Source organism: Panthera leo, chromosome D1 (assembly GCF_018350215.1).
Source record: "Panthera leo isolate Ple1 chromosome D1, P.leo_Ple1_pat1.1, whole genome shotgun sequence".
Taxonomy (NCBI): Eukaryota; Metazoa; Chordata; class Mammalia; order Carnivora; family Felidae; genus Panthera; species Panthera leo.
In genome coordinates this window covers 81,369,586-81,384,131 of record NC_056688.1, presented here as the reverse complement: position 1 = coordinate 81,384,131, position 14,546 = coordinate 81,369,586, and the positions used below count along the sequence as shown (strand labels likewise).

General features: G+C 37.5%; 1 protein-coding gene across 1 annotated transcript in view; it reads left to right on the top strand.

The window, feature by feature from the left end:
* Positions 1 to 14,546, top strand: part of SLC5A12 (solute carrier family 5 member 12) — a 47,335-nt gene that overhangs the window by 29,977 nt on the left and 2,812 nt on the right. Inside the window, exons 10-13 of the mRNA XM_042906626.1 lie at positions 2,573 to 2,640; positions 8,135 to 8,221; positions 10,921 to 11,087; positions 12,711 to 12,814. Of these exons, the coding sequence (XP_042762560.1) occupies positions 2,573 to 2,640; positions 8,135 to 8,221; positions 10,921 to 11,087; positions 12,711 to 12,814 (426 nt within the window). The remainder of the gene's footprint in view (positions 1 to 2,572; positions 2,641 to 8,134; positions 8,222 to 10,920; positions 11,088 to 12,710; positions 12,815 to 14,546) is intronic.

The window sequence follows — 14,546 nt, the reverse complement described above, 5'->3', positions numbered from 1 at the left end:
AGAAATTTTGTCTGTAAAATCTCTTCATGTATAAAGGAAATGTTACCTTTGTATATTGAAAAATGTCCTTCAGATTTTTTTAAATACATGTTTGATGTACAGAAATTATATTACATAGTTTTTAAAATATATGTAACATTTCTTTTACTATTTTATCCATTTCTTTATGCTTACAAATTTGTTCCCATTAAAAACATACTTAAATATTTCCTTATTTTTCTCTAGACTGTCAATAATTTTGTATTTCATATTAAATGTATTCAAATTATTTGATTTATGATGAGGATCTAAATTTTTTTTCTTATACAGCCAATTTTCTCAGCATCATTAATCTAGTATTATTCACTGGTTGTTAATATTTCAGTGATGATAATATACAATATAAGACTCTTTCATCTATAAGGATTTGTTTAAGAATATCATATACTTCTTTTCATTAAGTTATTTACCAGTTGTAGGACAATACCATCTTGTCTTATACTCTAGCTTTATAGTGTTTTACTTAAAATATCTGCTAGAGCAACTCCTGTCACTTTTCTTTTAGTTTAAAATTTAAAAATTTTTCAATTGTAACTTTCCTTTTTTTTTCTACCAAAACAAACTTTAGGTAATATATGTTTATATATTCTTCATATTAACTTTAAAATACTTTATTGCACATCATGGAGCTGCACCTCTATCCCAATGGGATTGCATTACATCTGAAAATATTTGGGGGAAGAATTGACATCTTTGTAAGCTTTCTACCTAGCAATAGTATTTTTCTATAATGGTATCATATTTTCTACCCTGTATGTTAATTACACTTATGTCTTCCTCCTTCAGCTTTTCTCTTCCTCTCACTTCTTCTCATTTCCCTTTTTCTTCTTTTCTTCTTTCATTGATATTATGAACGGGATGCTTTTTCCATAGTATCTTCTAAACTGTTCATTATGAATGTGGAACACCTTCAACTTTTCATTTATTTTGTTTTGTATCTGGTCATTTATCCAACTCTTGTTGGTTCTTAAAATTCTAATGGGTTTTCTAGTAAGTGTCTGAAAGTATCGATTGTTTTTATCTACTTATTCTTAAATGTTCTTCTAATTTGGATTTTTTGTTTTCCATATACTTTACTTTTTCTTGTATTTTTGTAATTTTGTTCTTTTCCTCTCCACAAAGCAAATTTCTTAACAATAATGATTTTAATTCTGTAACTGTGCTTCACTCCTTATATTTTATTATAAAATTATTATGTAATTATATAAATTCAATTTTACAGTAAAACTTAAATTTTTTGCAGTCCAGTCTATCACCTTTAAAGATAATGAGAATAATTTTAGAATTCCAAAATGTTTTTATTGATCAAACTTGGTTTCTGGTGTAGTTGTGAGCTTCCTTATTTTTCTATCTTATTGAGAAGTTGGAAAAGATTGCATTGAAAGTTGTTAGACTGATTTCATTTTAAGAGTGAGTTCCTGATATTAAATATCATGTATATCATGTACTAAACCTGAAATAAAATAACAATAATAATAATAATAATAATAATAATAAATTCATGGTACTTTCGATGTACCAGGCACTACACTATTGGATGCATTATTTATGTGTAGTCCCTTCCTCACATTCCTAGAATGTGAGATCTTTGGGGCAGGAATCACATTCTGACTTTATAGCACTGGCACTGGTAAAGTGCCTGACATATGGTCAGTACTCCATAAAAGTGAATTAATAATCATGTTGGGAACTGAGCTAGATATTTAGCTGAGAGATCATTTCAAACAGAATAAACAAAATCATTTTCTGTCCGTTTCTGTCACTGTGGCTGGGCCTATATCTCCAACTCTTTGTCTCTTTATCCCTCCCTTATTTAGTTTAAGGGTTATAATGGGAATTGAATGTAATTTTAAGAAGATCTTTAAACAAAGATGCATAAAAACAGTTGTTTTTTAAAAGGTGGTTAAAAGAACTCATCATCTTAAAAAGATTAGTAAGACCCATATGCTGCTTCACCCCTCAAGCTCCCCTGGTACTGAGGCCCTGCATGAGATGCTTCAAAGGCGAGGTACTCTGATGGCCCTGGTAGATCTCCCATGTAGATATGTAAACAAATAATCATTATGCAATATACAAAGGGCCATAAGGATGACATGAATAAAGCACTAAAGGAAAACATTAGAAAAAACATTCCAGATTTGCAAACGCTGTGAGGTAAAATGTATAGATACTTTAGCCATCTTAAAAATGAAGAGCTCTCTGAATCCCAGAAAGGTTAGTGATTTCTTCAGCTGATTTTTGATGAGTGGTCAAACCGGAATTTCTTCCGCATTTTCATGTTGCATCCACATGGTAACTTTCTTCCTGAATCCTGGAGAGAAAACACCTTGAGGCCAGATTCCAGCTCATTTTGCCTGACTGGGAACAAAGTCTCCCCCCTTACCCTCTTGGGGCTTGTGATGGCTGAGTGGCAAGGACAGTTCTCACCGAGTTCCCTTCCAAAATGGCTTCCCTCAGAGACAGTCCTGGGCAGGAGCTCAAGAAATTCCTCAAAGCCACTTTGGATGATGGTCACGGGTTTTCTTTCTTTCAGGTCTCTTGTTTGGTGTGATGTGTACCTCCATGGCCGTGGCTGCCTCTCTCATGGGAGGTGTTGTGCAGGTAATGAAAACAAGAAAAGACACCTTTGATTTCCTAGCAACTTTTGCCCACTTTCTGTGCTAAGGCTTTGCTTATTCCTCCAAGTGCCATATGCTGAGACTCTGATACCAGTTCCGAATGAAATATGCATGTAAAATTTCAACCAAAATTGCTTTCAGAAGGGGAAACTTTTAAAAGCTAGCAATGGAAGTCAATTATGGTACACTGCCCTTTTAAAATCCAGATCTGAGCATGTATGATCCTGAAATAAAAGCAGTAATGATAATTATCATCACAATAATAATAATAATAACTGCTATAAATGGAGCACTTCCTACGTTCTAGGTACACAATCCCAAATGTTTTACCACATTTAACCTTTATCACTTCCCTCAGGGTGGTATGATTAATATACTAACTTTACAGATGAAGAAACTAAGAAATAGAGAAGAAGTGATTGTCCCAGAGGCACATAAGTAAGGAGTGGGGAGCTGGCCCATGAGCCCACCTCTATCTATTATCTAGGGTGAACTGCCTCTCATACATCCAATTCCCCTTTCCATAAAAAGAAGGTAAGGAGTCCCGAGGACAATATGTTTCAGCATCTTCATTTTGTAGATAATTACAGAAAAGAGTGAAAATATCCTGCTCAGGTTTTCACAGCTAGTCAGTGTCTGAGCGAGGTTTATGGTCCAAGTCTCCTGAGCCACCCCTCTTCCCTCTGCAAATCAGCCACCTTGGAAGCAACAGTAGAAAAGCCCATCTTCAGATTCTACTTCAGCCCTCTATATCCCCCTTGTATTTTTGCGTAATTTCTTTTTTTACTGTTTATTTATTTATTTTGAAAGAAAGAGAGCATGAGCAGGAGTGGGGCAGAGAGAGAGAGAGGGAGAGAAAGAATCCTAGGCAGGCTCCATGCCTAGTGTGGAGCCTGACTCAAGGCTCGATCCCATGACCATGAGCTCATGACCTGAGCCAAAGTCAAGAGTCGGGCACTTAACCGACTAAGCCACCTGGGGACCCCATCTTTGCATAATTTCAACATCCTTTGTACTATCTTGGAACAGCATAGCTTTTCAATAAATGTTGCTTCAGCAAAGAAATGAATAAGGGTGCGTGAATAGCAATCACTGATTTTTACAGAACACATCTTAGTTTGCAGAGCTGTGCATCTGACTTGATCCTTCTAATGACTACTTATGAAGAATCCTTTCTTTCTATTTTGAGCTCCAGGGAGTAAGTCAGGGAGATTGAGGGATACAATAGCTCAGTTGTCTACATAAGAAGCTGTAGGATTGGAAACCCGGTATCCCCTCTGGTAAGCTAGGTACTTACTGTTTTATCACAGATGCTTGATAACCTCTTCCTAGTTTTTGGAGCACTTTGTTATTTGCTCATTCACACAGCAGCACTGGTAGGTTTAGTGACATCAGCAGCATCTCTTATCAGTTTACTTCCATACATTCATAGGGACCACATGTAGAAGTCAGCTCTGAGGCCTTGTGCCCCACTGCTTTCTCCCTTTTACCCAAACATTATTTACTATTAAGGAAGTATCATCATGTTGAATTTAGCAAGAATTTCAATCACTAAATTGTTCTTTTTCAGAAACGTTTGTATTTTAATCTTATTTCCAATTGAGGTAGGAAGGGCTCTAGAATACACAAAGACCTACAAGACTGGTCTAAAACAGAGCTTACGATAAAGCAGGGATGATTGTAAATGATGCTCTCATCTGCTTGTCGTTATTTAGATGGATATGCTTGGCCCACTTTCTTGATTGTTTAAAATGTATGCCCCACAGTTCACACAGTTGAGGAGAGGCTGGTTGGCAAGAAATGCAAACTCTGATCTCTTGTTTCCTAGGAGAGATATTGTTCATAGGGTGTCCCTCTCATTTCTCTAAATACGTCTGATTTGACGGTGCAGAAAGTCAACTATAGTTCCCCTATTTAATTTTCCAAACAGCTTTTCTAGATTGAACATAATGGGACAACATTCCTATTCAGGTTTTACACATGGGAAGATTGAAGCCCAAGTTTCACAGACATAAGGGATAAAGGCAGGTTCAATTCGTGTTCACAAAGCCATGCGATACTCATGGTGTGTGTTTGTGGATGGTGCTAGGAGTGGGCAGCCTGAATCTTCTTCAGCAAAGGCCCTTTTACTTAGGACGTTATAAAGTGTGTTCTGGAGACCTTCATTCTGTGAAATGCTCTAAGAAAGCAAATTTCCAATGTCAAGGACATTTGGGAAATGCTGCACACTCCGTGCCCCTCTCAGAAATCCACAGCCACATTAGCACATTGAACACCCCAGGAAGTCCTAAAATAAAGAAACCTATTTTTTTTTAATTTTTTTTTTTAATGTTTACTTTTGAGACAGAGACAGAGCATGAACGGGGGAGGGTCAGAGAGAGGGGGAGACACAGAATTGGAAGCAGGCTCCAGGCTCTGAGCCATCAGCCCAGAGCCCGACGCAGGGCTCGAACCCACGGACCGCGAGATCGTGACCTGAGCTGAAGTCGGACACTTAACTGACTGAGCCACCCAGGCGCCCCAAGAAACCTATTTTTTAAAGTTTTTTTAAAATAATCTCTACACCCAACAGGAGGCTCAGACTCATGACCTTGAGCTCAAGAGCTGAACATTCTTCCAAGCCAGCCAGGTACCCCCAGGTTTTCTTTAAAATGTGACCATAGACCATATATAGGGAGGCAGAGGGTACAGGGGGTGGTGGTGGTGGCAGAAACAGGGGGAGGGGGCAGGTAAAAGCAGCAAAGATCACATGTTAACTAGTGATTTGCAGAGCTCACTTTCAGAAAGGCCGTTCTATCCGTTATGCTTCTATCTTAATGACTCTCATCTAGTTCTCCTAAGGGCTGTAATGAGTTCCAAGCAGGTTCTTATCTCCACTTAAGAAAGTGCCTCGTAGGTCTCCAAACAGTCCAACAAATGACATGCCTCAGGAGCCAGAGAGCTCACTAACAAGGTAGGTAACAACAATTAAAGGAGGTAATAATAATAGTGGATACCACTTGAAACTAATATAACACTGTATGTTAACTAAGTGGAATTAAAATTAAAACTTAAGAAAAAGAGAAAGGAAAAAATAATAGTAGATAGCATTTGGGGGGTACCCATTATGTGCTGTAGAGTGCTTAGTCATGATTCTGACCTTTCTCAGATTACACGTTGAATGCTCACAGGAAAACCCAGGAAGCAGGCATGGATTCCCACTTGAAATGAGAAAGCTAAGGCACAGTAAGGCAACCCCCAGCCCAAAGCACATCCTTTTATTCATCACCCCCAGTTTGCAGGAGCAATTTATGTGAGATTTGCCCACTGAGGAGAAAGCTATTGGGTGAGATTTAAGTCTTCCCCCAATTGAACCCGCTTAAGAACAACAAAAACAAAGATAAAAATTAAGATTAGTTTAGTACTGTAGGTTATAGAAATGCATATCTTCAAAAGCCAGAAACTCTTGGATTTTTTTTTTCTTTTTATCATGTGACGAACTTTTTATACAGAAGCATATTGGCTGATGACTTTATGAGATTGTTAATGTATTTTCCTCCACTAGAAGGGATAAACACCTTTCCTAACTTATTGATTCTCTTATTTAATAGCTAGTAAATTATCTTCCAAATTCACCAGTCAGGGCAATTATGAATTCATGTTATCAATCAGCAAAGGAAACGTCAAGAATATTAAATTAAGTATTGACTTTGGGGAAGAATATCGGCTTTAATCTTCTCTGCCTCTATCTTGTCAAAGATCTATCTGTGGCATTGACTTCATAAAAAATTAAACTGGAAAAACAAATATAACAATGCATTGCACCTCATCTTTCTAGAGAAAAGAATTCACATTACAGCTGGAGGGGATTTGATGGCCTCTTGGTTCTATCTATCTTTCACAAAAAAGACACTCCGAAATAGAATGCATCTGAATTAATAACAGAACATTCACAAATTAGAGTTATGAGAGGCAGGATCAAAGTTAGAATCCAAATATTCTGACTATTAGTGATGGAATCTTTCAGGAACATTTTTTCCCTTAAACAAAATGAGCCATTATGAGAGTCTGTGTTCTTGACATTTTTTTTTTCTGTAGACTGCCTTTAGGAGAGAAAAGGTGGGTTTTATGGCCAAAAAAGCGAGCTTAAATCTCTTAAATCTTACCTCTCCCATTTGCTAAATGAAATTATATCTTTAATATGTTTTCTGTCAGTGCAGTTTTCTCATCTATAAAATTCAGTTAGTGATATCTACTGAACAGGGTAATTGTGAAGATGAAATGAAGTCATTATTCTGGAGTGTCATCTTAACTACCTGATACATAGGGGGTGCCTGACAAACATTAAGATACACATAGTATCTTTATAGAGCATCTTAATCTCAGCTGTTGACCTAAGAGCCCTACAGATGCATTGAAAGAAAAAGAAAAAGGAATGCCTGCGTGGCTCAGTCAGTTAAGCGTCCGACTTCGACTCAGGTCATGATCTCACGGTTTGTGAGTTCGAGTCCCGTATTGGGCTCTGTGCTGACAGCTCAGAGCCTGGAGCCTGCTTCAGATTCTGTGTCTCCCTCTCTCTCTGCCCCTCTCCTGCTTGTGCTCTGTCTCTCAAAAATAAATAAACATTAAAAAAAAAGAAAGAAAAAGAAAGAGGCTGCACTGCAGGATAGCTGTGTGTGTGTGTGTGTGTGTGTGTATGTGTGCATGTACGTACACATGTTCACACATGCTGGCACTCTCCCATGCTTGTTCACTTGCATGCAGATCAATGCGTGTATGTCCAAGACTCTTGGAAGACCATGGCACAAAGCTACAGGCCAATAGCAGATTAGTTTAATGAAAGCCCCTTGCCAAGTCAGTGGGCTCAATAACTTAGAGTCTAAGACATATGGAAATGCATTTGTCAAACTCCCTCAATCTCCAAAGAAAATGGAGCCCTTAAAAATGGGATATGAGATACGGAGCTATGGAATGTCCATTGGCCTCCCCACCATGTCCCAACTTAATGTTCAACATCTGGGTGGGATGGTGGGAGTGGGGTAATGTATTATTATCAAAATGATAGAATTGTTAAAACAAGATTAGAATAGGTGATCAGTTGTGTAAGGCATGAAACATAAGGTATAGATACATTTATTTGGTACATTATAAAAAGAAAATTGTTTTTTTTTTTTGACAAGATAGAAAATGTATACAAATCAGTGAGACCACCTTAAGGGAAAACTACTTCTATCAAATCCAAATTACCTGTGTGTATGTATACACACACACACACACACACACACACACACACAAATGTATGTATTTTTATTATTTTATACAATGCTTATCATTGAGCCCAGAAGGGAGAAATGACTTCCAGAAAGCATGCAAGTAATGAGTGGTACCAGCAGGACTAGGGTTAAATTTTATCCTGGGTCTGAGAGAGAGAGAGTGATCCCAGGTGGCCGTGGATTCAGGGGAGTGGGCAAGTTTTTGAGATCTGTCTTGCTCCACAGGCTGCCCTCAGCATCCATGGCATGTGCGGGGGACCAATGCTGGGTCTGTTCTCTCTGGGAATCCTGTTCCCTTTTGTGAACTGGAAGGTAAGGCTCCTGCATGTCTCTCCATGATTCCCAGCTAAAACTTCATGAAGCCCAGACAACTTCTCTCTTTTCTCACTTCTCTTTGGAAAGGCCATCTCTCTGGGCTGGGGAAAAAAAATGGTGGCTTTTTTTCCATGGTGGAACTAAACAGAAACCAAGCCCTCCTTTCTCTGACTTCAGTGAAGCCTTTTAAGAAGCTGAAAACAAGGAAAGTAAAAGGAGCACATGAAGTACTGGATGTCATGACATCAAAGTTGGCTCTAGGGTTTGAAATGTTCTCCCTAAATTCAGGGTGCATATAATGAAATTTAAAAGGTATATTGAATTTGGGAATAATTTAGGTTAAAGACAACTTTGAAAACCTAAAAAAAAAGCTTTGTAAATTTCTTTTTTTTCCTCCATTTTACTTAGAATTATAACAAATTTAACTAACTTAATTAACAAATTTAAGAAGAGAGTAAACAAACCTGGTGTATCTGATAGCTAGATGTTCTTCGTTTTGCTGGTTTACAAGCTAATTGTATATTAACTAAATGTTGGTTGGATCACTTTATAAATATACATCAAAATGAACATTTATTTGAAAAAATAATATAATACTCTTTAACACAGTTTAAAAATCATAATTTTCTCAATGTAGCAAAATTATCTTTTCACTTGTTGCCATTCATACACTTATATGCATATATTTTTTAGAGTCCTTAGACTACAAAAAACCTGACTCTGCATACTTTTAAATATACTTTAGGGTGCTCAGTGAAGCCTGAGTCACATGATATGTCTAATTAGGTGACTGTAGCTATCTGACCCTTCTTGGCCTCTATTCTAGATAAATCTTATGGACATAGGCAAAGAGCATGGATAGGCAGGGAGCATTTGGGAATTTGTAGTGTTTCCCTTACAGTCTTATTTGTTTTAATTTACTTTTCTGATATTGAGGTTGACAAGGATAGGTATGTTTTGGAGAGATAGTATGAGGGAAGGCAATATGGCCATGAAAAAACTAATAATGAGCTACAGAATATCTTAGTCATTCTACACATTAACTTGTTATCTATGTTAGTGAACTGTGGTTCTTCCATTTAGCCCAGAAAACCACCTTGCTCTAGGTAGAGGGAGGTAAATGTTACAAATTTGGGTTACCTCCCCCCATCATTGGCCATAGCTGATCCTACTAATCAATCATAGCTCTCTCCACAAAATAGGGATGAAGCCCCAGGACCCTTTCAGCATGGCTTTCTAGACAGCTACCACAAATCTCTGAGGGTTGAACTTCTTGTTGAAATCCATTCACTCTTCACTGTTAGGCCAGGGGTCAGCAAACTACATCCCTCAAGCCAAATCTAACCAGCGTCCAGATTTTGGTATGGCCTGCAAGCTTAAAATGGTTTTCATATTTTTAAATTATTGGAAAAAATTAAAAGAAGAAAAAAATTTCATGACCCATAAATATATGAAATTCACATTTCAGTGCCCAAAAATAATTTTATCGGTTATAACCACTCCCTTTTGTTTACATAATGTGTATGTCCGTTTTTGTACTATCGGGCAGAAACTGAGTAGTTGTGACAGACATTGGATGGCCCACAAAGTCTAAAATATTTACTAACTGGCTATTTGTAATAGAACTTTGTAGACTTCTGGTCTAGACCAAGGCATAAGTATTCAAGTCACACACATTGCTTTAGTTTCCCTAAACAATAATGAAGAAAACATTCTGGTCCTGTTATCAAAAAGTCTTTCCCTGAATAAACAGAGAAACTACCAACTTATTCTCTCTCACATAGAAGGCTCAACTATCTAATGGAGGCTGGGAGGATTCAGATTTTATTTTCCAGTGGCGCTGATCACTGCTAGACTGCTCTTTCTCCTTTATAGGAGAAATGACTCTATCACTCATTGATTTTCACTGTTTATCTATCAAGAAGCATAACCATTAAATGACAAGGCTAGTAAATATGCTTGCTAATATTTAGACCCAAACAAAAAGCTCCAAGCTTGTGAGTCAGGGACTCTGCTAGAATCACTTGGAAAGAGATATGGGAGAAAGAATTTCTATATAATAGCTTATAGTGGCTGTCAATGAAAAATGACATTGTCTCCATTTTCTGAGGTTTTCCCAGGCTTCTGAAATTCTTCTACCAGGAACTGAGGTCTTAATAGGCTTTTCCACAAGTTTTGAAATATAATTGATATATGGCACTGTATAAATATAAGAAGTACAGAATAGTGAATTGACTTACATATTTGTGAAATAATTACATTGAGTTTAGCATCATCTCATATGGACAAAAAAAATATTTTTTTCCTTGTGATGAGAATTCTTAGGATGTACTCTCTTAACAATTTCTATATATACCAGACAGGGATGTTAACTATAGTCATCATGTTGTATGTCTCTTGACGGATTAAATGGTAAGAAGAAGCTAAACGGAGGGAAAAAAAAGTTCCTGCTAGAAATCTAAAAATCGTAACCATTAAAGCATTCCCCTGTGTTTTCATTTAAGGAACAAGTTACTCCTAAATAAGACTGCATTGTGGGAGTTGGAAGAAAAGCAGTTTGGGTGTGCTGTTTCCAGCACATGTGGCCAAGACTTAGGGTGGTCAGTAAGAATCTCTGAGGCATGGACTCCTCATCTCTTTTTTCTTTCAACAGCTTTGTCAAATCTCTCACTAACGTTTTCTTTCCCTTCATCAAGGGTGCACTGGGTGGCCTTCTGACTGGAATCACCTTGTCATTTTGGGTGGCCATTGGGGCCTTTATCTACCCTGCACCAGACTCCAAGACATGGCCCTTGCCTTTATCAACAGACCAGTGTGTCCCATCAAATGTGACACTATCACCACCTACAGAGCTATCCAGCCGGTATGTGGAACTTAAAGATGATGTTCAATCCCAGGCAGTGGGTAACCAGGTTTGAGGAAGAGGCATTCTCCAGGGATAAGTCTGATGAGCCTGGTCTTGCTTTCCTGTGAGAGTCCTTCTGGGCAGTGCCCAGCACTGATGAGTGCCATGAAGGGGTGTTGAATATTCTGAATATCCATTCCTCTGCATCCCAGGTTCACAAGAGTGAACTCAGCAAAAGAATTAATTGGAATTATGAGTTCAAAATAAGAAAAGTAGTGTGTGTGTGGGGGGGGGGGGGGGGGCGGGGCGGGGATAGATGGGTGGGTATGAAGATCAAGGTTCGTGCCCTTGAAAGAGTAAAGACCTGAGTAGAATGGTTGTGGACACAGGGTTGGGAGCACTGCTGTGAACTTGCAGCTTCTAGATCAAACTAAATTGGGCCTAACAAAGGATTTATCTTGTATTTCTGGCTGGAATAGGTAATTTAAGACACCAAAACGCGGGAGATAACATGGTATAGGGAGAACATCATGGCCTTTGAAATCAGAAATGCCTAGGTTTGGATGTGGGTTTTATCATTTATCCACTCTGTCTCTGCATAAGTTAATAACTTGTTACTTCGTGAATTCTCAAGAGACTCTGAAAGAAAAATGAGGGAAATAATATTTACTTTGCTTGTGCTTTGAGAGGATTAAGTGAGAAAGGATAAATACAGCCTGTAGCACTGTACCTGACTTTAATAAATGCACTTTCTCACACTCTCATTGTTTATAGAAACAAATCTAAGAATTTTGGATAGCTCCTTAACTCTATGTATCAGGTGGAAAAACTATTATGGGCTGCACTGGGATGAAGTAGGTAGAGCCACATCCTAGGACTGTGCTCCTGAGTATGTGGTCCTGCCTACACAGTCTATGAGCACTCCATTATCTTGCTTCCATTTGCTTCTGAATTTCATTTAGTTTAGAAGCATTCCTTTCCATAAATCTTACAAACACATAATAACCTATTATAGTTCCCAGGTCCACCATATTCCCTCCCTCCTGCCTGTGCTTCTTCTGTCCTCTTTTTTTGGAGTGCTAGACCCTGGCCTTAGCTACCTTCCTTCCTTGAATAGCTACTAACTAGTCTTTAAAAACAAGTTCAGGTATTGTCTCACACACAAGCCTGGGTTTGATACTCTTTTCAAATGCTCACAGAATTCTTTTTTCCTAATTCGAGGTGCTACCCTTCCACTTTATGATTGTCCGTTAGCTCCTATATGTATACTTTGCAGCTCACTCATCTTCTTATCTCCAATATCTGCCACAATTCTTGGCATTAAATCTTGGCTTAATAAATGTCTAAAGAGTGAATAATACAAAAGAAATGGAAAGCACAGTCCTCATTGTACTTCTTATAATTTAGTGCATACATTACTATACTTATAATGCAAGGATGAGTTGGATTGAGTGCAATATAGAGCCCAGTTAGTCTACAATTGATTCTTTAAAAAAAAATAACCAAATGGCAAAAAATTAAAGTGTTGGAATTTTGAGAAATGCCAGGCCCTACAATGAACCTTCAATAGTCCTCTAAGTCATTGTGGATCATAACCTCAGAACTCATGGAACTGTTGACACGTGCTGTTGTCATCCACAGACCTGCAATCGCTGACACCTGGTATTCGCTCTCCTACCTTTACTACAGTGCAGTGGGCTGCTTAGGATGCATTGCTGCTGGGATAATCATCAGCTTCATAACAGGTTGGTTACATGGATTCTTCTCTTTGGGGCCAAGGAAGACATGGGCTAGCCTCATGCATTGGTGGGCTAGATGGATGTCTTACTGGTGTGATTTTGGATCCACTGCAAGAAACCCTTCTTCCCAAAGACATGCTTACTCTCTTGAAGCTCATATGCAAAATCATTCTCCTGATTATCATATATATATGATTATTAATATATATATATATATATATATATATATATATATATATAACATCTATTTTAAAACGTTCCCCATACATTACAGGAAAAAGAAATGGTGCTTCAACACATGGCCCCCAGAAGCAGTAAGAAAATCCTTTGTAATATAACAATCAGTAGTAAAGCAGTAGGAAAATCCTTTGTAATGTAACAATCAGTAGGAAAGGTTAAATATTAAGAGTTCTTTCCTCCTTCATCTCAGTAAGAGACTGGAGTTTCTCTCATAACCACCTCCTATCTCACGGGTGAGCCTTAACTAACATACTAGATGGAGGTCTTTCTCAAATTCACTCAAAGTTGCTTTACGACTGGTGACATTTCAAGCGCAAACTCTTTTTTTTCCTGGGGGGAAAACTCTTCATCCACAGGAAATGGTCTCATCCCTTTTGAGCTTCTCCCTTCTCATTAATTATGCTGTTATAGCCTTGTAGTTTCTGTTGACAAAAGTGGTTTCCACCAGAAGGGGACGATGTTTTTCAGTGCCTGTTTCCTATGGTCTTGCTCATTAAATGGATTATACATGCTCTTGATTGAGGGCAAATACAGAGCCTCACACTTGAGTTCTATTTTCATTTGTAACCTTCTTATCCATGAGAACTGCAGCCCTAAATTTTGGCTTTTTGTTTACCATCTCCCAAAGCCTTCCCCCAACCAAGAATAAAACTAAATCTAAATCCATATGAAGTAAAACCAATGTTACACTATATATTAACTAACTAGAATTTAAACAAAAACTTGAAACAAACAAAAAATCCATGTGAAGTATAGAACTCTTTTTTCTTAGTAAGGCTCAGCTTCTTCCCTTAGACATAAAGTATCTATCTTATTTGAGAACTCTTCGATACTTTTGTGGTACATTAAGAGAGAAAAGTTTTCTCTGCTTGAAACCCTGGGGATAGTTGGGTTCAGGATTAAATATTTCTTATTCAGGCTGCCCTTCGCTATAAGTTTGAAGTTATATGATTTTCTTTTTCACTGCCCACTCATACACATACACTAAGGAAAATGGAGTGTTTCAGGCTTTAAGATCACATATGTTTAATTTCTTGTTTTGTCATTTACTAAACCATAGAAAAATTTATTATTTCCTTACTTATGAAAGGAGAATCACAATATTTATTTTATAAAGATTAGATATATTTTATAGTCTACATAAAATATGCCTAGTACATAGAAGGCTTCACTAATAAGCAAATACTATTATTAAGAGGAGTACAATTTATTTGTTTGAATGTCTTCTGACAGAGTGACATAATGCCGGGGAATATATCACTTAAACTTCAATTTGAAGCTTTAGGAATCTACATTTTTTTATCTCTAGAAATAAATTTGCAAAAAAAAGCTTATAGACTGGCACAGTGTCTGGAACAGAGGAGGAATGGGATCAAGGTTGTAAACCATCACTCTGCTACCCCATTTAGGGACATTTAGACTAAATTGGCTGCTGAATTAATGACTACCATTGAATGAGATTGGGTATTTGTGAATAATTATCATGATACCAAGATTT